This window comes from Asterias amurensis, chromosome 1 (genome assembly GCF_032118995.1).
Source record: "Asterias amurensis chromosome 1, ASM3211899v1".
NCBI classification, from domain to species: domain Eukaryota; kingdom Metazoa; phylum Echinodermata; class Asteroidea; order Forcipulatida; family Asteriidae; genus Asterias; species Asterias amurensis.
The window spans coordinates 26,887,355-26,909,701 of NC_092648.1; the positions used below are offsets into that span (position 1 = coordinate 26,887,355).

Consider the following 22,347-nt stretch of genomic DNA (forward strand, 5'->3'; position numbering starts at 1 on the left):
AAATTTGTGTCACCTTTAATCTATGAAATTTTAATATTTTCTTTCATAGATATGTTTGTTACATCCCTGACCACATCTCCTAGGCGGAAAAATAATCTCAGATCACTAATTAGCTCAGCCCAACTAATTAAAGATTGTTTCAAATTAGCGCTTGTATATAGCCTATAATGTACAAAGTGCGGATACATACCTAACTTTGACGAAATTTGTGTCACTTTTAATTTATGAAATTTAAATATTTTCTTTCATTGATATATTTGTTACATCCCTGACCACATCTCCTGGGCGGAAAAATAATCTCAGATCACTAATTAGCTCAGACCAACTATATAAACATTGTCTCCAATTAGCGCTTACGTATAAAGCCACATAGTGTATACAAAGTGCGTGTATAGACATACCTAACTTTAACGACATTTGTGTCACTTTTAATTTATGAAATTTTAATATTTTCTTTCATAGATATGTTTGTTACATCCCTGACCATATCTCCTAGGCGGAAAAACAATCTCAGATTACTAATTAGCTCAGCCCAACTAATTAAACATTGTCTCAAATTAGGGTGTGTATAGACTATATATGTAAAAAGTGCGGGTAACATAACTAACTTTGACGAAATTTGTGTCACCTTTAATTTATGAAATTTTAATATTTTCTTTCATTGATATGTTTGTTACATCCCTGACCACATCTCCTAGGCGGAAAAATAATCTCAGATCACTAATTAGCTCAGCCCAACTAATTAAACATTGTCTCAAATTAGCGCTTGATATCTAATAGCCACATAGCGTATACAAAGTGTGTGTATAGACATGCCTAACTTTGACGAAATTTGTGTCACTTTTAATTTATGAAACTTTAATATTTTCTTTCATAGATATGTTTGTTACATCCCTGACCACATCTCCTAGGCGGAAAAATAATCTCAGAACACTAATTAGCTCAGCCCAACTAATTAAACATTGTCTCAAATTAGCGCTTGATATATAATAGCCACATAGTGTATACAAAGTGTGTGTATAGACATGCCTAACTTTGACGAAATTTGTGTCACTTTTAATTTATGAAATTTTAATATTTTCTTTCATAGATATGTTTGTTACATCCCTGACCACATCTCCTAGGCGGAAAAATAATCTCAGAACACTAATTAGCTCAGCCCAACTAATTAAAGATTGTCTCAAATTAGCGCTTGATATATAATAGCCACATACAAAGTGCGTGTATAGACATACCTAACTTTAACGAAATTTGTGTCACCTTTAATTTATGAAATTGTAATATTTTCTTTTATAGATATGTTTGTTACATCCCTGACCACATCTCCTAGGCGGAAAAATAATTTCAGATCACTAATTAGCTCAGCCCAACTAATTAAACATTGTCTCAAATTAGAGCTTGATATATAATAGCCACATACAAAGTGCGTGTATAGACATACCTAACTTTAACGAAATTTGTGTCACCTTTAATTTATGAAACTTTAAAAAATTCTTTCATAGATATGTTTGTTACATCCCTGACCACATCTCCTAGGCGGAAAAATAATCTCAGATCACTAATTAGCTCAGCCCAACTAATTAAACATTGTTTCAAATTAGCGCTTACGTATATAGCAACATAGTGTATACAAAGTGCGTGTATAGACATACCAAACTTTAACGAAATTTGTGTCACCTTTAATTTATGAAATTTTAATATTTTCTTTCATTGATATGTTTGTTACATCCCTGACCACATCTCCTAGGCGGAAAAACAATCTCAGATTACTAATTAGCTCAGCCCAACTAATTAAACATTGTCTCAAATTAGCGCTTACGTATATAGCAACATAGTGTATACAAAGTGCGTGTATAGACATACCAAACTTTAACGAAATTTGTGTCACCTTTAATTTATGAAATTTTAATTTTTGATTTCATAAATATGTTTGTTACATCTCTGACAACATCTCCTAGGCGGAAAAATAATCTCAGATCACTAATTAGCTCAGCCCAACTAATTAAAGATTGTCTCAAATTAGCGCGTGATAGCCTAAATAGGTACAAAGTGCGGGTAACATACCTAACTTTGACGAAATTTGTGTCACCTTTAATTTATGAAGTTTTAATATTTTCTTTCAAAGATATGTTTGTTACATCCCTGACCACATCTCATGGGCGGAAAAACAATCTCAGATCAATAATTAGCTCAGCCCAACTAATTAAAGATTGTCTCAAATTAGCGCTTACGTATAAAGCCACATAGTGTATACAAAGTGCGTGTATAGACATACCTAACTTTAACGAAATTTGTGTCACCTTTAATTTATGAAATTTTAATATTTTCTTTCATAGATATGTTTGTTACATTCCTGACCATATCTCCTAGGCGGAAAAATAATCTCAGATTACTAATTAGCTCAGCCCAACTAATTAAAGATTGTCTCAAATTAGCGCTTACGTATAAAGCCACATAGTGTATACAAAGTGTGTGTATAGACATACCTAAGTTTGACGAAATTTGTGTCACCTTTAAATTATGAAATTTTAATATTTTCTTTCATAGATATGTTTGTTACATCCCTGACCACATCTCCTAGGCGGAAAAATAATTTCAGATCACTAATTAGCTCAGCCCAACTAATTAAACATTGTCTCAAATTAGCGCTTGATATATAATAGCCACATACAAAGTGCGTGTATAGACATACCTAACTTTAACGAAATTTGTGTCACCTTTAATTTATGAAATTTTAAAAAATTCTTTCATAGATATGTTTGTTACATCCCTGACCACATCTCCTAGGCGGAAAAAAAATCTCAGATCACTAATTAGCTCAGCCCAACTAATTAAACATTGTCTCAAATTAGCGCTTGATATATAATAGCCACATACAAAGTGCGTGTATAGACATACCTAACTTTAACGAAATTTGTGTCACCTTTAATTTATGAAATTTTAATATTTTCTTTCATTGATATGTTTGTTACATCCCTGACCACATCTCCTAGGCGGAAAAACAATCTCAGATTACTAATTAGCTCAGCCCAACTAATTAAACATTGTCTCAAATTAGCGCTTACGTATATAGCAACATAGTGTATACAAAGTGCGTGTATAGACATACCAAACTTTAACGAAATTTGTGTCACCTTTAATTTATGAAATTTTAATTTTTGATTTCATAAATATGTTTGTTACATCTCTGACAACATCTCCTAGGCGGAAAAATAATCTCAGATCACTAATTAGCTCAGCCCAACTAATTAAAGATTGTCTCAAATTAGCGCGTGATAGCCTAAATAGGTACAAAGTGCGGGTAACATACCTAACTTTGACGAAATTTGTGTCACCTTTAATTTATGAAGTTTTAATATTTTCTTTCAAAGATATGTTTGTTACATCCCTGACCACATCTCATGGGCGGAAAAATAATCTCAGATGACTAATTATCTCAGCCCAACTAATTAAACATTGTCTCAAATTAGCGTGTGATAGCCTATATAGGTACAAATTGCGGATACATACCTAACTTTGACGAAATTTGTGTCACCTTTAATTTATGAAATTTTAATTTTTTCTTTCAGAAATATGTTTGTTACATCCCTGACCATATCTCCTGGGCGGAAAAATAATCTCAGATGACTAATTATCTCAGCCCAACTAATTAAACATTGTCTCCAATTAGCGTGTGATAGCCTAAATAGGTACAAAGTGCGGGTAACATACCTAACTTTGACGAAATTTGTGTCACCTTTAAATTATGAAATTTTAATATTTTCATTCATAGATATGTTTGTTACATCCCTGACCACATCTCCTGGGCGGAAAAATAATCTCAGATCACTAATTAGCTCAGCCCAACTAATTAAAGATTGTCTCAAATTAGCGCTTACGTATAAAGCCACATATGTGTATACGAAGTGCGTGTATAGACATACCTAACTTTAACGAAATTTGTGTCACCTTTAATTTATGAAATTTTAATATTTTCTTTCATAGATATGTTTGTTACATTCCTGACCATATCTCCTAGGCGGAAAAATAATCTCAGATTACTAATTAGCTCAGCCCAACTAATTAAAGATTGTCTCCAATTAGCGCGTGATAGCCTATATAGGTACAAATTGCGGATACATACCTAACTTTGACGAAATTTGTGTCACCTTTAATTTATGAAATTTTAATTTTTTCTTTCAGAAATATGTTTGTTACATCCCTGACGATATCTCCTGGGCGGAAAAATAATCTCAGATCACTAATTATCTCAGCCCAACTAATTAAACATTGTCTCCAATTAGCGTGTGATAGCCTAAATAGGTACAAAGTGCGGGTAACATACCTAACTTTGACGAAATTTGTGTCACCTTTAACTTATGAAATTTTAATATTTTCATTCATAGATATGTTTGTTACATCCCTGACCACATCTCCTGGGCGGAAAAATAATCTCAGATCACTAATTAGCTCAGCCCAACTAATTAAAGATTGTCTCAAATTAGCGCTTACGTATAAAGCCACATATGTGTATACGAAGTGCGTGTATAGACATACCTAACTTTAACGAAATTTGTGTCACCTTTAATTTATGAAATTTTAATATTTTCTTTCATAGATATGTTTGTTACATTCCTGACCATATCTCCTAGGCGGAAAAATAATCTCAGATTACTAATTAGCTCAGCCCAACTAATTAAAGATTGTCTCCAATTAGCGCGTGATAGCCTAAATAGGTACAAAGTGCGGGTAACATACCTAACTTTGACGAAATTTGTGTCACCTTTAAATTATGAAATTTTAATGTTTTCTTTCATAGATATGTTTGTTACATCCCTGACCACATCTCCTAGGCGGAAAAATAATCTCAGATCACTAATTAGCTCAGCCCAACTAATTAATGATTGTCTCCAATTAGCGCTTACGTATAAAGCCACATAGTGTATACAAAGTGCGTGTATAGACATACCTAACTTTAACGAATTTTGTGTCACTTTTAATTTATGAAATTTTAATGTTTTCTTTCATAGATATGTTTGTTACATCCCTGACCACATCTCCTAGGCGGAAAAATAATCTCAGATCACTAATTAGCTCAGCCCAACTAATTAAAGATTGTCTCCAATTAGCGCGTGATAGCCTAAATAGGTACAAAGTGCGGGTAACATACCTAACTTTTACGAAATTTGTGTCACCTTTAATTTATGAAATTTTAATATTTTCTTTCATGGATATGTTTGTTACATCCTTGACCATATCTCCTGGGCGGAAAAATAATCTCAGATCACTAATTAGCTCAGCCACACTAATTAAAGATTGTTTCAAATTAGCGCGTGATAGCCTAAATAGGTACAAATTGCGGATACATACCTAACTTTGACGAAATTTGTGTCACCTTTAATTTATGAAATTTTAATTTTTTCTTCCATAGATATGTTTGTCACATCACTGACCACATCTCCTAGGCGGAAAAACAATCTCAGATCAATAATTAGCTCAGCCCAACTAATTAAAGATTGTCTCCAATTAGCTTTTTTTTTACGTACAAATAATGTACTAATTGCGGCAAACATACCTAACTTTGACGAAATTTGTGTCACCTTTAATTTATGAAATTTCAATATTTTTTTTCATTGATATGTTTGTTAGATCACTGACCACATCTCCTAGGCGGAAAAATAATCTCAGATCAATAATTAGCTCAGCCCAACTATTTAAACATTGTCTCAAATTAGCTCTTACGTACAAATAATGTACTAATTGTGGCAAACTTACCTAACTTTGACGAAATTTGTGTCACCTTTAATTTATGAAATTTCAATATTTTCTTTCATAGATATGTTTGTTAGATCCCTGACCACATCTCCTAGGCGGAAAAATAATCTCAGATTACTAATTAGCTCAGCCCAACTAATTAAACATTGTCTCAAATTAGCGCTTGATAGCCTAAATAGGTACAAATTGCGGATACATACCTAACTTTGACGAAATTTGTGTCACCCTTAATTTATGAAATTTTAATTTTTTCTTTTATAGATATGTTTCTTACATCCCTGACCACATCTCCTAGGCGGAAAAAGAATCTCAGATCAATAATTAGCTCAGCCCAACTAATTAAAGATTGTCTCAAATTAGCTCTTACGTACAAATAATGTACTAATTGCGGCAAACATACCTAACTTTGACGAAATTTGTGTCACCTTTAATTTATGAAATTTCTAGATTTTCTTTCATTGATATATTTGTTACATCCCTGACCACATCTCCTGGGCGGAAAAATAATCTCATATCACTAATTAGCTCAGCCCAACTAATTAAAGATCGTCGCAAATTAGCGCTTGATGTATAATAGCCACATAGTGTATACAAAGTGCGTGTATAGACATACCTAACTTTAACGAAATTTGTGTCACCTTTAATTTTCGAAATTTTAATATTTTCTTTCATAGATATGTTTGTTAGATCCCTGACCCTATCTCCTGGGCGGAAAAATAATCTCAGATCACTAATTAGCTCAGCCCAACTAATTAAACATTGTCTCAAATTAGCGCGTGTATAGCCTATAATGTACAAAGTGCGGGTAACATAACTAACTTTGACGAAATTTGTGTCACCTTTAATTTATGAAATTTTAATATTTTCTTTCATTGATATGTTTGTTACATCCCTGACCACATCTCCTAGGCGGAAAAATAATCTCAGATTACTAATTAGCTCAGCCCAACTAATTAAACATTGTCTCAAATTAGCGCTTGATTATAGCCACATAGTGTATACAAAGTGCGGGTAACATACCTAACTTTGACGAAATTTGTGTCACCTTTAATTTATGAAATTTTAATTTTTTCTTTCATAGATATGTTTGTTACATCCCTGACCACATCTCCTAGGCGGAAAAATAATCTCAGATCACTAGTTAGCTCAGCCCAACTAATGTAAGATTGTCTCAAATTACCATGTGTATAGCCACATAATGTATTACAACGTGAAATTTGTGTCACCTTTAATTTATGAAATTTTAATATTTTCTTTCATATATATGTTTGTTACATCCCTGACAACATGTCCTGGGCGGAAAAATAATGTCACATCGCTAGTTAGCTCAGCCCAACTATAAGATTGTCTCAAATTAGCATGATTGTGTATAGCCACATAATGTATCACAACGTGCGGGTAACATACCTACTTTGACGAAGTTTGTGTCACGTTTAATTTTCGAAATTCTAATATTTTCTTTCATACATATGTTTGATACATCCCTAAACACATCGCCTGAGCGGAAAAACATTCCATGACCACTAGGTAGCTCAGCCCATCTTATTAAAGATTGTCTCTAATAAGCGCGTGGTTCTTGATAATTTTATCAAGAACCAGACCTCGGCGGGTTTAAACCACTAGTTGAAAACCGATTCAACACACTTTGATTCCCATTCATAAATACTTTTTTGGTTAAAAAGCGTAATAATGTATGAAACTCTGTAAAACTTATCGTTTCCGAGTGCTTGAGCTCTGTATGTTTCCACCTCCATGGTGTACCGTTCAGTAGTACATGTTACATGCACATGTACGATGTCCGTACGCGTGTGTTTTCCAGTTCCGTTCGTGCGCATGCGCGTATAGTCTTGGTGCATATTCGCTGGTTTTCCTTTCACACACAGCGCGGCCAACTCATCGACAGCGCCTGCATCGCCCGTAACCAGAAACGTCTTGCATCAAGACTAGCGCGGAGTCTCCGGTTATAAACACTGGTCATTATCAACGGTTTAAACACCCCACGTGACGCGATTCCACCAATATGACTAGCGAAACTGTCTGAGGTATTTATGAATTAAAGTTTAACCTCCGGTTTGAACAAGAAGCTAAGATTAAACTTATGACTCAACTATTGCGATTTTCTGTTATTCCCAGCAGCGCCCTCCTTCGTTGGACCAAAGAGAGCGCTGTTAGGATTTCCCCCAAAAGTTCGCGCCACATGATTTTTACAAATTAATTTAATTTGATTCCCGATGACGTCATTATAACGAAATGAGGTTTGTGGTGTCTTGATACTAAGGTTCAACTACCTGTTGTGTTTCGTTGTTAAAATCAATCTCAATCGTTAGTTATTCTGAAGATAAGCTCGAGAAAAAAACCAGAAGGCAAACTTTGACCCAGGGTTAATACGGCCCGGAAGTTAAGGTCATACGATTTTCTTTACAAAAGTTATATCTATCTATACTGGGTGCGTTCGTTTAGCTTCTCTGGGTCGACCCGGTCTGCTCCGATACGTTCCCGGGTCAGCCCAAGTGCTTGTGGAGTGGGTCACTTGGGGTGACCTGAGGTGCATGCCGTCACCACGAGAGGGCGAGTGTGATCGTTCGGTTAGGTATTATCATCCCAAGGGGCCCACCCGAGTGAGCACTACGGGGTCGACCCATGGAAGCTTATCGAACGCACCCACTATTGGGTGCGTTCGTTTAGCTTCCCTGAGTCGACCCCGGTCTGCCCCGGTGCGTTCGAATAGCTTTGACGTCATTCCAGGGGGTTCAGGTGGTCAGCCCCCAGTGCCCTGCTTGTGGAGTGGGTCACTTGGGGACTGGCCCCAGGTGCATGACGTCACTACGAGAGCGGTGAGTGATCGTTCGTTTAGCTCTTGTCGGGGGCTCACCTGAGTGAGCACCGCGGGGTAGACCCAGGGAAGCTATCCGATCGCACCCATTAATTCCCTAACCTGCGCCATCTTTGATTAATAATACAACCGTTTTTGTAGAGCGCATTTTCCAAAGGATACAAAGCGCTAGGGATAATGCACCCAAAAACCCACAAGAGAAAAAAGAATAGCAAGCAAAAATACAAAAAGTGACAGAATCAAAAACACATTAGATGGAACGATTAAACAAAATGTGTTTTTAAAAGTCGTTTAAACTGTTCTACAATAGAAGCGTTCTGGATATTTGTTGGGAGTGAGTTCCAGTTGCGGGGACCAGCGATGGAGAATGCACGGTTTCAAAACTTCTTTGAGGATCGAGGTACCACCAGATTTTAGTTTGCTGAGATCTAATGTGTCTGAAATGTAGGACGGGAAAGTATTGGATACAGTTTTGAACATGTTCAGTGCCGTCTTAAAATTGATCCGCTGGTCGACTTGAAGCCAATGTAGATCCGTGAGCAGAGGTCTGGCATGGGAATATTTTGGCTTCTTATGGATCAGTCGAGCGGCCTTGTTTTGGAGTCTTTGTAAGCGGTTGAGATCATGTTGCTTCACTCCAGTGATATGTTCACTCATTGACATGGAGTTGTCAAAAGTTACTCCCAGGTTCCAAACGGATGAGACAGGATTGATGGTTGTGTTACCTTTGGTGAGTCTTAGTAGCTCAAGACGTTTGTATTGATATGGTGCTGATGCTATGAAAAACTCTGTTTTGTTTTCATTCAGCATGAGTTTGTTTGCAAGCATCCAGGTTTGGACATCCTGGATACAGTTAGATAGCCTGAACAAGCAGCACTCAGCATCACACGGGATGGAAGGATCAAAATCTAGGTAGCTTTGAATGTCATCAGCGTACATGTGGTAGTTGACTCCATGCCGATGCACTTGCAGCATGGACCCAATGTGTTCTTCTTGTAAAGTAGGACGAGAACCACTGAAGAGGAGTTCCAGCGATCCCGAATTGATTACGAAAGCGTTGCAGTAGGATATCGTGGTCAAGGGTATCGAAAGCAGCAGAGAGGTCGATCATTACCAAGAAAACGGCTCTGCTGCTGACTATTATGCGAAGGATGTCGTTGTGTACCCCGAACAGAGCTGTCTCGGTGCTGTGACCAACTCTGTATGCTGACTGCAATGGGTCGAGTAGCTTGTGGTCGTCCAGGTATTGGGTGATTCGGGAGCAGACTACCGTTTCAATGACTTTGGACAGGTAGCGGATGTTAGAAACTGGGCCAGAATTCTTGAGATCTTCTTTGTCCATTGAAGGCTTTTTCAAGATTGGTGTTACTATTGCACCCCCAGACTCTCAGGAAAGACACCTGACTGTAAGGATGCATCTTTTGGTAGATCGCTGAACAATCTTCAAAAAATTTCAGAAGTGACATAATGGTTGGCCAGCGCAGTTGGTGATATTGAAACGGTAGGTTGTTGTGGGATGCTGCCAATTAATTCATTGATGGTACGGGAAATACTCAATGCAGTCATCATCATCATCATCATCATCATCATCATCATCATCATCATCGTCATCATCATCATCAACATCTTCATCAACATCATCATCATCATCATCATCATCATCATCATCATCATCATCCTCCTCTTGATCCATCAGGTGGAACGTAGAGCCACCCAACCACTGCGCTCTGCTGCTGATTGCCACAGCTGGCCGGCGCGGAACTCAAAGTCTGCTTCCTCTAGGAGCCGTCTGACATGGCCAAAGAGGGAATGACGTTTCCGGGAGATAGTCACACGGAGGTGCTCGATGCCGGTGGTCTCCGAGATTGTTGCGGTAGAGATTAAATCAGACCACCGGACACCGAGAATGCGTCGTTGATACCTGAGGCTAAAGCCTTCGTGTGTTATCAGCTCGGAGTGTCCATGGTGGATGAGGCAAGCCCCAGGCGTCAGAGAATGTCGGGAGGAGTAGCCTGAGGAATGGATGTCACAGCCGAGATACTTGAACTTCTGTGTGATTTGGACAGAGTTACCATCAACGGTGACTTAGGCGGGATGTGGGCCGAGGCTGGTGCAGTTCTGGATCTTGGTTTTGGCCCATGACGTGTGCATCCCCATCATCCCAGCTTCTTCCTCAAATCTTTGGAGTGAGACAGGCCACTGGGCAGGCTCTCCTATGAACAGAGCAGCGTCGTCAGAATAGTCCAGATCTGTGAAGGATGTGTCCCCGACCATTATTCCGAAGTCTGACTCACAGCGGTTTAGGATCCAGTCGTTGGCGCAGCAGAATAAAGTTGGGGCAAGGATGCAGCCCTGACTGACACCCGGGGTGGTAGAGAAGGGGTTGGAAACGTCACTTCCAATACGTACAGTGGATGCACAGCCCATGTGCAGGTCCTGAATCAACGAAAGCAGTATTGGTGGGACATCGGTTGCTTTCAGGGCCTTCCAAAGAGCATCGCGATCCAAGGAGTCGAAAGCTGCCTTGATGTCAACGTAGGCAACGTAGAGAGGCCTCTCAAATTCACGGTGGAGTTCTGGAAGAAGTCGGAGAGCAAGCACGGCATACAGAGTAGGCCGGCCTTTTGTAGACCAGACTGGTTGGGTCGTCGGTGACGGGCGAGTATGGGTTCTAAGCAGGAGAGCAGAACATGGCTGAACACCTTTTCAGGGACAGACAGTAGAGTTATAAGTCTGTAGCTGCTGCACTGGTTTCGATACCCCTTTCCTTTGTACAGGGAGATGATAATGCCATCCCTCCATTCAGTAGGAACCCTACCAGAGGACTATTTTATGTTTTGAAAGAGCTTGTGGAGGGCAGCACTGATTGGGGTTTCTGCACATTTGAGCAGCTCAGGAAAAATGCTGTCAGGTCCTGCAGCACGCCCATTATTTAACTTCCTGATAGCTCAACGTACTTCAGGTGCTGTAGTGCTCACGCCAGCGGGCAAGAGTCTCCTCGACCGACTTGCAGGGACTGCCATCAGTTTTTGTAATTGGGGAGGTGCTTTGTCCCTGTTGTGGGGGGACGCGCATGCACTTGATGGCCTGGAAGGTAGGACGGGGGTTTGTTTTTGCAGTCCTTCTTCGGCATTGTCGGCGAGGTCGTTATAAAACTCCTCAAGGTCGCTCTTGGCCTTAGCTTTAATAGCACCCTTAAGTCTGCGAGCTTCATCAGGTCAAGTACGTCCAGAGTACTTGGAGTCAGCCAGGGACGTCGCTGTGGTCTGCTGCTGCCGATGGATTCTGAAGCAGCAGAAAGTTGCGTGTTAGTGAGCTAATACATAGAACCGTCTGGCGGTTGGTTTTGTGGTTTGCGGTAGACCTGGATTTTGATCACGCCAACAAATTATCGGTGGTGTGTGTTAGCTGGAGCCTCTGCCCCTCTGTAGACCCTGTAGGAGCTGAAGAGAGAGGAATCTCTTGTTATGGTCAATCTCCTTCCTGGTGCAACCGTCATTGGATAGCCACGTCAGATTGTGAATTTCTTTCCGTCTGAAGAAGGAGCCGACAATTGACAGGTTGGCGAGGGAACACGTGTTGAGGAGGCGTGCCGAGGTATCATTAATTGGCTGTCCGGAACCGAAGTTTCCCACAACACGCTAGTAACCTGCACGTACTTTTCCGCCTACAGCATTCAGATCTCCAATGACAAGTTGTTGGTCATGGGGTGGAGTAGATTGAATGAGTGGTCCAGTTGGTTGATGGAGCCGGGCATGAAGGATCCGGTTTGAGACTGGTGTCCATTGCGTTAGGGATTAACTGACCTTGTTATTAAGGAGCAAGGCAACTCCCTCCGTGCGGCCTGAATTGCCCGAATGGTACATTGTATACTGATCGATACGGCGTTCTCCAGTTCCTGGGATACGAGCTTCGGTAAGACCAGCGATGCTTATTCGGTAGCGTGTCAGTTAATGAGACATGGCTTCCGTGTATACAGCGTTGGAGAGTGTCAGTACGTTCCATATAGCGACACGGAGACACGATATTAGATCGAGTTTTAGTCCCAGTTTGGAGCCCACTATCGGTCTGGCACCGTCCTATGTGGAACTTGAGGTGTCAGACGCACGATATTAAAATTTCATAAATTAAAGGTGACACAAATTTCGTCAAAGTTAGGTATGTTTGCCGCAATTAGTACATTATTTGTACGTAAGAGCTAATTTGAGACAATCTTTAATTAGTTGGGCTGAGCTAATTATTGATCTGAGATTCTTTTTCCGCCTAGGAGATGTGGTAAGTGATGTGACAAACATATTTAGAAAGAAAAAATTAAAATTTCATAAATTAAAGGTGACACAAATTTCGTCAAAGTTAGGTATGTCTATACACGCACCTTGTATACACTATATGGCTATATACAAACACTAATTTGATACAATCTTTAATTAGTTGGGCTGAGCTAATTAGTAATCTGAGATTATTTTTCCGCCTAGGAGATGTGGTCAGTGATCTAACAAACATATCAATGAAAAAAAATATTGAAATTTCATAAATTAAAGGTGACACAAATTTCGTCAAAGTTAGGTATGTTTGTCGCAATTAGTACATTATTTGTACGTAAAAAAAAAGCTAATTGGAGACAATCTTTAATTAGTTGGGCTGAGCTAATTATTGATCTGAGATTGTTTTTCCGCCTAGAAGATGTGGTCAGTGATGTGACAAACATATCTATGGAAGAAAAAATTAAAATTTCATAAATTAAAGGTGACACAAATTTCGTCAAAGTTAGGTATGTATCCGCAATTTGTACCTATTTAGGCTATCACGCGCTAATTTGAAACAATCTTTAATTAGTTGGGCTGAGCTAATTAGTGATCTGAGATTATTTTTCCGCCCAGGAGATATGGTCAAGGATGTAACAAACATATCCATGAAAGAAAATATTAAAATTTCATAAATTAAAGGTGACACAAATTTCGTAAAAGTTAGGTATGTTACCCGCACTTTGTACCTATTTAGGCTATCACGCGCTAATTGGAGACAATCTTTAATTAGTTGGGCTGAGCTAATTAGTGATCTGAGATTATTTTTCCGCCTAGGAGATGTGGTCAGGGATGTAACAAACATATCTATGAAAGAAAACATTAAAATTTCATAAATTAAAAGTGACACAAAATTCGTTAAAGTTAGGTATGTCTATACACGCACTTTGTATACACTATGTGGCTTTATACGTAAGCGCTAATTGGAGACAATCATTAATTAGTTGGGCTGAGCTAATTAGTGATCTGAGATTATTTTTCCGCCTAGGAGATGTGGTCAGGGATGTAACAAACATATCTATGAAAGAAAACATTAAAATTTCATAATTTAAAGGTGACACAAATTTCGTCAAAGTTAGGTATGTTACCCGCACTTTGTACCTATTTAGGCTATCACGCGCTAATTGGAGACAATCTTTAATTAGTTGGGCTGAGCTAATTAGTAATCTGAGATTATTTTTCCGCCTAGGAGATATGGTCAGGAATGTAACAAACATATCTATGAAAGAAAATATTAAAATTTCATAAATTAAAGGTGACACAAATTTCGTTAAAGTTAGGTATGTCTATACACGCACTTCGTATACACATATGTGGCTTTATACGTAAGCGCTAATTTGAGACAATCTTTAATTAGTTGGGCTGAGCTAATTAGTGATCTGAGATTATTTTTCCGCCCAGGAGATGTGGTCAGGGATGTAACAAACATATCTATGAATGAAAATATTAAAATTTCATAATTTAAAGGTGACACAAATTTCGTCAAAGTTAGGTATGTTACCCGCACTTTGTACCTATTTAGGCTATCACACGCTAATTGGAGACAATGTTTAATTAGTTGGGCTGAGATAATTAGTGATCTGAGATTATTTTTCCGCCCAGGAGATATCGTCAGGGATGTAACAAACATATTTCTGAAAGAAAAAATTAAAATTTCATAAATTAAAGGTGACACAAATTTCGTCAAAGTTAGGTATGTATCCGCAATTTGTACCTATATAGGCTATCACGCGCTAATTGGAGACAATCTTTAATTAGTTGGGCTGAGCTAATTAGTAATCTGAGATTATTTTTCCGCCTAGGAGATATGGTCAGGAATGTAACAAACATATCTATGAAAGAAAATATTAAAATTTCATAAATTAAAGGTGACACAAATTTCGTTAAAGTTAGGTATGTCTATACACGCACTTCGTATACACATATGTGGCTTTATACGTAAGCGCTAATTTGAGACAATCTTTAATTAGTTGGGCTGAGCTAATTAGTGATCTGAGATTATTTTTCCGCCCAGGAGATGTGGTCAGGGATGTAACAAACATATCTATGAATGAAAATATTAAAATTTCATAATTTAAAGGTGACACAAATTTCGTCAAAGTTAGGTATGTTACCCGCACTTTGTACCTATTTAGGCTATCACACGCTAATTGGAGACAATGTTTAATTAGTTGGGCTGAGATAATTAGTCATCTGAGATTATTTTTCCGCCCAGGAGATATGGTCAGGGATGTAACAAACATATTTCTGAAAGAAAAAATTAAAATTTCATAAATTAAAGGTGACACAAATTTCGTCAAAGTTAGGTATGTATCCGCAATTTGTACCTATATAGGCTATCACACGCTAATTTGAGACAATGTTTAATTAGTTGGGCTGAGATAATTAGTCATCTGAGATTATTTTTCCGCCCATGAGATGTGGTCAGGGATGTAACAAACATATCTTTGAAAGAAAATATTAAAACTTCATAAATTAAAGGTGACACAAATTTCGTCAAAGTTAGGTATGTTACCCGCACTTTGTACCTATTTAGGCTATCACGCGCTAATTTGAGACAATCTTTAATTAGTTGGGCTGAGCTAATTAGTGATCTGAGATTATTTTTCCGCCTAGGAGATGTTGTCAGAGATGTAACAAACATATTTATGAAATCAAAAATTAAAATTTCATAAATTAAAGGTGACACAAATTTCGTTAAAGTTTGGTATGTCTATACACGCACTTTGTATACACTATGTTGCTATATACGTAAGCGCTAATTTGAGACAATGTTTAATTAGTTGGGCTGAGCTAATTAGTAATCTGAGATTGTTTTTCCGCCTAGGAGATGTGGTCAGGGATGTAACAAACATATCAATGAAAGAAAATATTAAAATTTCATAAATTAAAGGTGACACAAATTTCGTTAAAGTTAGGTATGTCTATACACGCACTTTGTATGTGGCTATTATATATCAAGCGCTAATTTGAGACAATGTTTAATTAGTTGGGCTGAGCTAATTAGTGATCTGAGATTTTTTTTCCGCCTAGGAGATGTGGTCAGGGATGTAACAAACATATCTATGAAAGAATTTTTTAAAATTTCATAAATTAAAGGTGACACAAATTTCGTTAAAGTTAGGTATGTCTATACACGCACTTTGTATGTGGCTATTATATATCAAGCGCTAATTTGAGACAATGTTTAATTAGTTGGGCTGAGCTAATTAGTGATCTGAAATTATTTTTCCGCCTAGGAGATGTGGTCAGGGATGTAACAAACATATCTATGAAAGAAAATATTAAAATTTCATAATTTAAAGGTGACACAAATTTCGTCAAACTTAGGTATGTCTATACACACACTTTGTATACACTATGTGGCTTTATACGTAAGCGCTAATTTGAGACAATCTTTAATTAGTTGGGCTGAGCTAATTAGTAATCTGAGATTATTTTTCCGCCTAGGAGATATGGTCAGGAATGTAACAAACATATCTATGAAAGAAAATATTAAAATTTCATAAATTAAAGGTGACACAAATTTCGTTAAAGTTAGGTATGTCTATACACGCACTTTGTATACACTATGTGGCTTTATACGTAAGCGCTAATTTGAGACAATCTTTAATTAGTTGGGCTGAGCTAATTATTGATCTGAGATTGTTTTTCCGCCCATGAGATGTGGTCAGGGATGTAACAAACATATCTTTGAAAGAAAATATTAAAACTTCATAAATTAAAGGTGACACAAATTTCGTCAAAGTTAGGTATGTTACCCGCACTTTGTACCTATTTAGGCTATCACGCGCTAATTTGAGACAATCTTTAATTAGTTGGGCTGAGCTAATTAGTGATCTGAGATTATTTTTCCGCCTAGGAGATGTTGTCAGAGATGTAACAAACATATTTATGAAATCAAAAATTAAAATTTCATAAATTAAAGGTGACACAAATTTCGTTAAAGTTTGGTATGTCTATACACGCACTTTGTATACACTATGTTGCTATATACGTAAGCGCTAATTTGAGACAATGTTTAATTAGTTGGGCTGAGCTAATTAGTAATCTGAGATTGTTTTTCCGCCTAGGAGATGTGGTCAGGGATGTAACAAACATATCAATGAAAGAAAATATTAAAATTTCATAAATTAAAGGTGACACAAATTTCGTTAAAGTTTGGTATGTCTATACACGCACTTTGTATACACTATGTTGCTATATACGTAAGCGCTAATTTGAAACAATGTTTAATTAGTTGGGCTGAGCTAATTAGTGATCTGAGATTATTTTTCCGCCTAGGAGATGTGGTCAGGGATGTAACAAACATATCTATGAAAGAATTTTTTAAAGTTTCATAAATTAAAGGTGACACAAATTTCGTTAAAGTTAGGTATGTCTATACACGCACTTTGTATGTGGCTATTATATATCAAGCTCTAATTTGAGACAATGTTTAATTAGTTGGGCTGAGCTAATTAGTGATCTGAAATTATTTTTCCGCCTAGGAGATGTGGTCAGGGATGTAACAAACATATCTATAAAAGAAAATATTACAATTTCATAAATTAAAGGTGACACAAATTTCGTTAAAGTTAGGTATGTCTATACACGCACTTTGTATGTGGCTATTATATATCAAGCGCTAATTTGAGACAATCTTTAATTAGTTGGGCTGAGCTAATTAGTGTTCTGAGATTATTTTTCCGCCTAGGAGATGTGGTCAGGGATGTAACAAACATATCTATGAAAGAAAATATTAAAATTTCATAAATTAAAAGTGACACAAATTTCGTCAAAGTTAGGCATGTCTATACACACACTTTGTATACACTATGTGGCTATTATATATCAAGCGCTAATTTGAGACAATGTTTAATTAGTTGGGCTGAGCTAATTAGTGTTCTGAGATTATTTTTCCGCCTAGGAGATGTGGTCAGGGATGTAACAAACATATCTATGAAAGAAAATATTAAAGTTTCATAAATTAAAAGTGACACAAATTTCGTCAAAGTTAGGCATGTCTATACACACACTTTGTATACGCTATGTGGCTATTAGATATCAAGCGCTAATTTGAGACAATGTTTAATTAGTTGGGCTGAGCTAATTAGTGATCTGAGATTATTTTTCCGCCTAGGAGATGTGGTCAGGGATGTAACAAACATATCAATGAAAGAAAATATTAAAATTTCATAAATTAAAGGTGACACAAATTTCGTCAAAGTTAGTTATGTTACCCGCACTTTTTACATATATAGTCTATACACACCCTAATTTGAGACAATGTTTAATTAGTTGGGCTGAGCTAATTAGTAATCTGAGATTGTTTTTCCGCCTAGGAGATATGGTCAGGGATGTAACAAACATATCTATGAAAGAAAATATTAAAATTTCATAAATTAAAAGTGACACAAATGTCGTTAAAGTTAGGTATGTCTATACACGCACTTTGTATACACTATGTGGCTTTATACGTAAGCGCTAATTGGAGACAATGTTTATATAGTTGGTCTGAGCTAATTAGTGATCTGAGATTATTTTTCCGCCCAGGAGATGTGGTCAGGGATGTAACAAATATATCAATGAAAGAAAATATTTAAATTTCATAAATTAAAAGTGACACAAATTTCGTCAAAGTTAGGTATGTATCCGCACTTTGTACATTATAGGCTATATACAAGCGCTAATTTGAAACAATCTTTAATTAGTTGGGCTGAGCTAATTAGTGATCTGAGATTATTTTTCCGCCTAGGAGATGTGGTCAGGGATGTAACAAACATATCTATGAAAGAAAATATTAAAATTTCATAGATTAAAGGTGACACAAATTTCGTTAAAGTTAGGTATGTCTATACACACACTTTGTATACACTATGTGGCTATTATATATCAAGCGCTAATTTGAGACAATGTTTAATTAGTTGGGCTGAGCTAATTAGTGATCTGAAATTATTTTTCCGCCTAGGAGATGTGGTCAGGGATGTAACAAACATATCAATGAAAGAAAATATTAAAATTTCATAGATTAAAGGTGACACAAATTTCGTTAAAGTTAGGTATGTCTATACACACACTTTGTATACACTATGTGGCTATTATATATCAAGCGCTAATTTGAGACAATGTTTAATTAAGTGGGCTGAGCTAATTAGTGATCTGAAATTATTTTTCCGCCTAGGAGATGTGGTCAGGGATGTAACAAACATATCTATGAAAGAAAATATTAAAATTTCATAAATTAAAGGTGACACAAATTTCCTTAAAGTTAGGTATGTTACCGGCACTTTGTTGAACTATGTGGCTATTATATATCAAGCGCTAATTTGAGACAATGTTTAATTAGTTGGGCTGAGCTAATTAGTAATCTGAGATTGTTTTTCCGCCTAGGAGATGTGGTCAGGGATGTAACAAACATATCAATGAAAGAAAATATTAAAATTTCATAAATTAAAGGTGACACAAATTTCGTTAAAGTTTGGTATGTCTATACACGCACTTTGTATACACTATGTTGCTATATACGTAACCGCTAATTTGAGACAATGTTTAATTAGTTGGGCTGAGCTAATTAGTAATCTGAGATTGTTTTTCCGCCTAGGAGATGTGGTCAGGGATGTAACAAACATATCTATGAAAGAAAAAATTAAAATATCATAAATTAAAGGTGACACAAATTTCGTCAAAGTTAGTTATGTTACCCGCACTTTTTACATATATAGTCTATACACACCCTAATTTGAGACAATGTTTAATTAGTTGGGCTGAGCTAATTAGTAATCTGAGATTATTTTTCCGCCTAGGAGATATGATCAGGGATGTAACAAACATATCCCTGAAAGAAAATATTAAAATTTCATAAATTAAAGGTGACACAAATTTCGTTAAAGTTTGGTATGTCTATACACGCACTTTGTATACACTATGTTGCTATATACGTAAGCGCTAATTTGAGACAATGTTTAATTAGTTGGGCTGAGCTAATTAGTAATCTGAGATTGTTTTTCCGCCTAGGAGATGTGGTCAGGGATGTAACTAACATATCTATGAAAGAAAAAATTAAAATATCATAAATTAAAAGTGACACAAATTTCGTCAAAGTTAGGTATGTCTGCCGCACTTAGTACATTATTTATACACATGCTAATTTGAGACAATCTTTAATTAGTTGGGCTGAGCTAATTAGTAATCTGAGATTGTTTTTCCGCCTAGGAGATGTGGTCAGGGATGTAACAAACATATCTATGAAAGAAAAAATTAAAATATCATAAATTAAAAGTGACACAAATTTCGTCAAAGTTAGGTATGTCTGCCGCACTTAGTACATTATTTATACACATGCTAATTTGAGACAATCTTTAATTAGTTGGGCTGAGCTAATTAGTAATCTGAGATTAATTTTCCGCCCAGGAGATATGATCAGGGATGTAACAAACATATCCCTGAAAGAAAATATTAAAATTTCATAAATTAAAGGTGACACAAATTTCGTTAAAGTTTGGTATGTCTATACACGCACTTTGTATACACTATGTTGCTATATACGTAAGCGCTAATTTGAGACAATGTTTAATTAGTTGGGCTGAGCTAATTAGTAATCTGAGATTGTTTTTCCGCCTAGGAGATGTGGTCAGGGATGTAACAAACATATCTATGAAAGAAAAAATTAAAATATCATAAATTAAAAGTGACACAAATTTCGTCAAAGTTAGGTATGTCTGCCGCACTTAGTACATTATTTATACACATGCTAATTTGAGACAATCTTTAATTAGTTGGGCTGAGCTAATTAGTAATCTGAGATTATTTTTCCGCCCAGGAGATATGATCAGGGATGTAACAAACATATCCCTGAAAGAAAATCTTGAAATTTCATAATTTAAAGGTGACACAAATTTCGTTAAAGTTAGGTATGCTGATAAAGCATCCCTGATGGTGTCGACGTGTATTGACGGTCGTTTGCGGATTTTTTTAAATTCGGTGCTGAGGAGAATTTCGGTGCTGGGCCCGATTTAGTGTTGGGCCCAAACACGGTGCTCACTTCAGCCTGGTTGCTCGGGTTGCTCTATCTAACTTCAGTCAATCTATATTTGGATAACTTTCCGTATGGCGCCACCACTTTTTCACTTATTTTTACAAAAAGGGATATATCAATCAGGTAAATTAGATACTATATTATTTTATTTCAAATGAAAAAGTGGTGGCGCCATACGGAAACTTTTCCCTATATTTTTGTAGGACTTTTTGAGTTACATGTAAAATTAAAAAGTAAATGGAACTGTACAAAAAACAAATGCACATCCTTCAAGTTCAAGTTCAAGTTATCAAAAAAAGATAATTAACAAGCTTTGCTTACCGTGCATTTTTGTCCTTTTATGCTTTATAGCTGTACCATGGTCCATGTATTATTCGTAAACTGTAGCGACAATTAGAAAATGTTCTGGTATGACCAGCTTGTCACGCACGAGAATCCGTACACTGTGTGTGATTTACATTATAAACAAGCAGATTATTTTGCTCACACACTGAAGGTAGGGCGACCTCTCTTGACAAGTTGCGTCTTCGCTTCTTGCTCATTATTATTTTGTTATTAAACTTTAGTTAACCCATCCAGCACACACACCCGTCCATAATGCAAAGAAATGGAGCTATATCAGCTCTATGAAATAAACTAATACAAAAACAAACATATTTTGTCAAACATATTTTGTTACCATTGACCAAAATCCAGGTACACTCCAGCATTTTAATTACCAATCGGCCAAGTGAGAAATTCTGTGAAATTTGAAAGTTATAAATGCAATACATTTAAAATGTAAAATCTTTTTTCAAAACTTGTTTCTGGTTAAATAAATGTAAGCTTGCATCGTTGATTGATAAAGAACATTAATTTTGTTTTTCCCCTTTACACAGATGTTATTAGAACAGGGTCTATACTTTCCCAGAGTTTGTGAAAAATTTTCCCACAGGCATTTACTCCGGTAATAATGTTTGTAACAGGTTCATTTGAAACCTCCAGAGCTCAAGTCAAATTTTGTTTGTTTGTTTGTTTGTTTGAATGATCTTCCCATAAAGGAAACTCAGCAAACTCCCACAAGGGATATAAACACCGAGTTGGCAACAGCCAATCTCTCTCTCACAAACATTGGTTTAACGTCCATGATTAATCAAGAAATTGTGATTCATTAATGTCCATTAATGTCCCAATGTCCAACTAAGAATATTATTTGGCTGGTTGGCGGAACAGGTGTTGATCTGTTTCAATTTCAAATTTTTTTTCACTCGGGGGGGGGGGGACACACACCACTTTTGTAGTAAGTCTGGGATGTCTGGCTGGCTTGAAGCAAATTAATGTACAACCAAGGAATTATAAATAGCCATTATTAAAACAAACCCAAAAAACTCACACTTCATATACAAATTTACAGACTGCCAGTGGAAATACATCTACGAACTAGAAGGTTCTGTTCTTTG

At 36.6% G+C, this 22,347-nt stretch overlaps 2 protein-coding genes across 2 annotated transcripts in view; both read right to left on the minus strand.

Moving 5' to 3' along the window:
- Nucleotides 1-21,348, minus strand: part of LOC139934923 (tectonin beta-propeller repeat-containing protein 2-like) — a 54,335-nt gene extending 32,987 nt beyond the window's left edge. The window contains exon 1 of the mRNA XM_071929352.1: nucleotides 21,230-21,348. The gene's annotated coding sequence lies outside the window, so the exon portion shown is untranslated. The remainder of the gene's footprint in view (nucleotides 1-21,229) is intronic.
- Nucleotides 8,879-9,562, minus strand: LOC139941542 (uncharacterized). The gene has a single exon (XM_071938132.1). It carries the CDS (start codon nucleotides 9,560-9,562, stop codon nucleotides 8,879-8,881), a length of 684 nt encoding a protein of 227 aa, XP_071794233.1.
- Nucleotides 21,349-22,347: the final 999 nt, after the last annotated feature.

Bases quoted from the DNA above. Each gene is read 5' to 3' on its own strand.
- LOC139941542 (XM_071938132.1), bottom strand. From the start codon at position 9,562: ATGCTGCAAGTGCATCGGCATGGAGTCAACTACCACATGTACGCTGAT.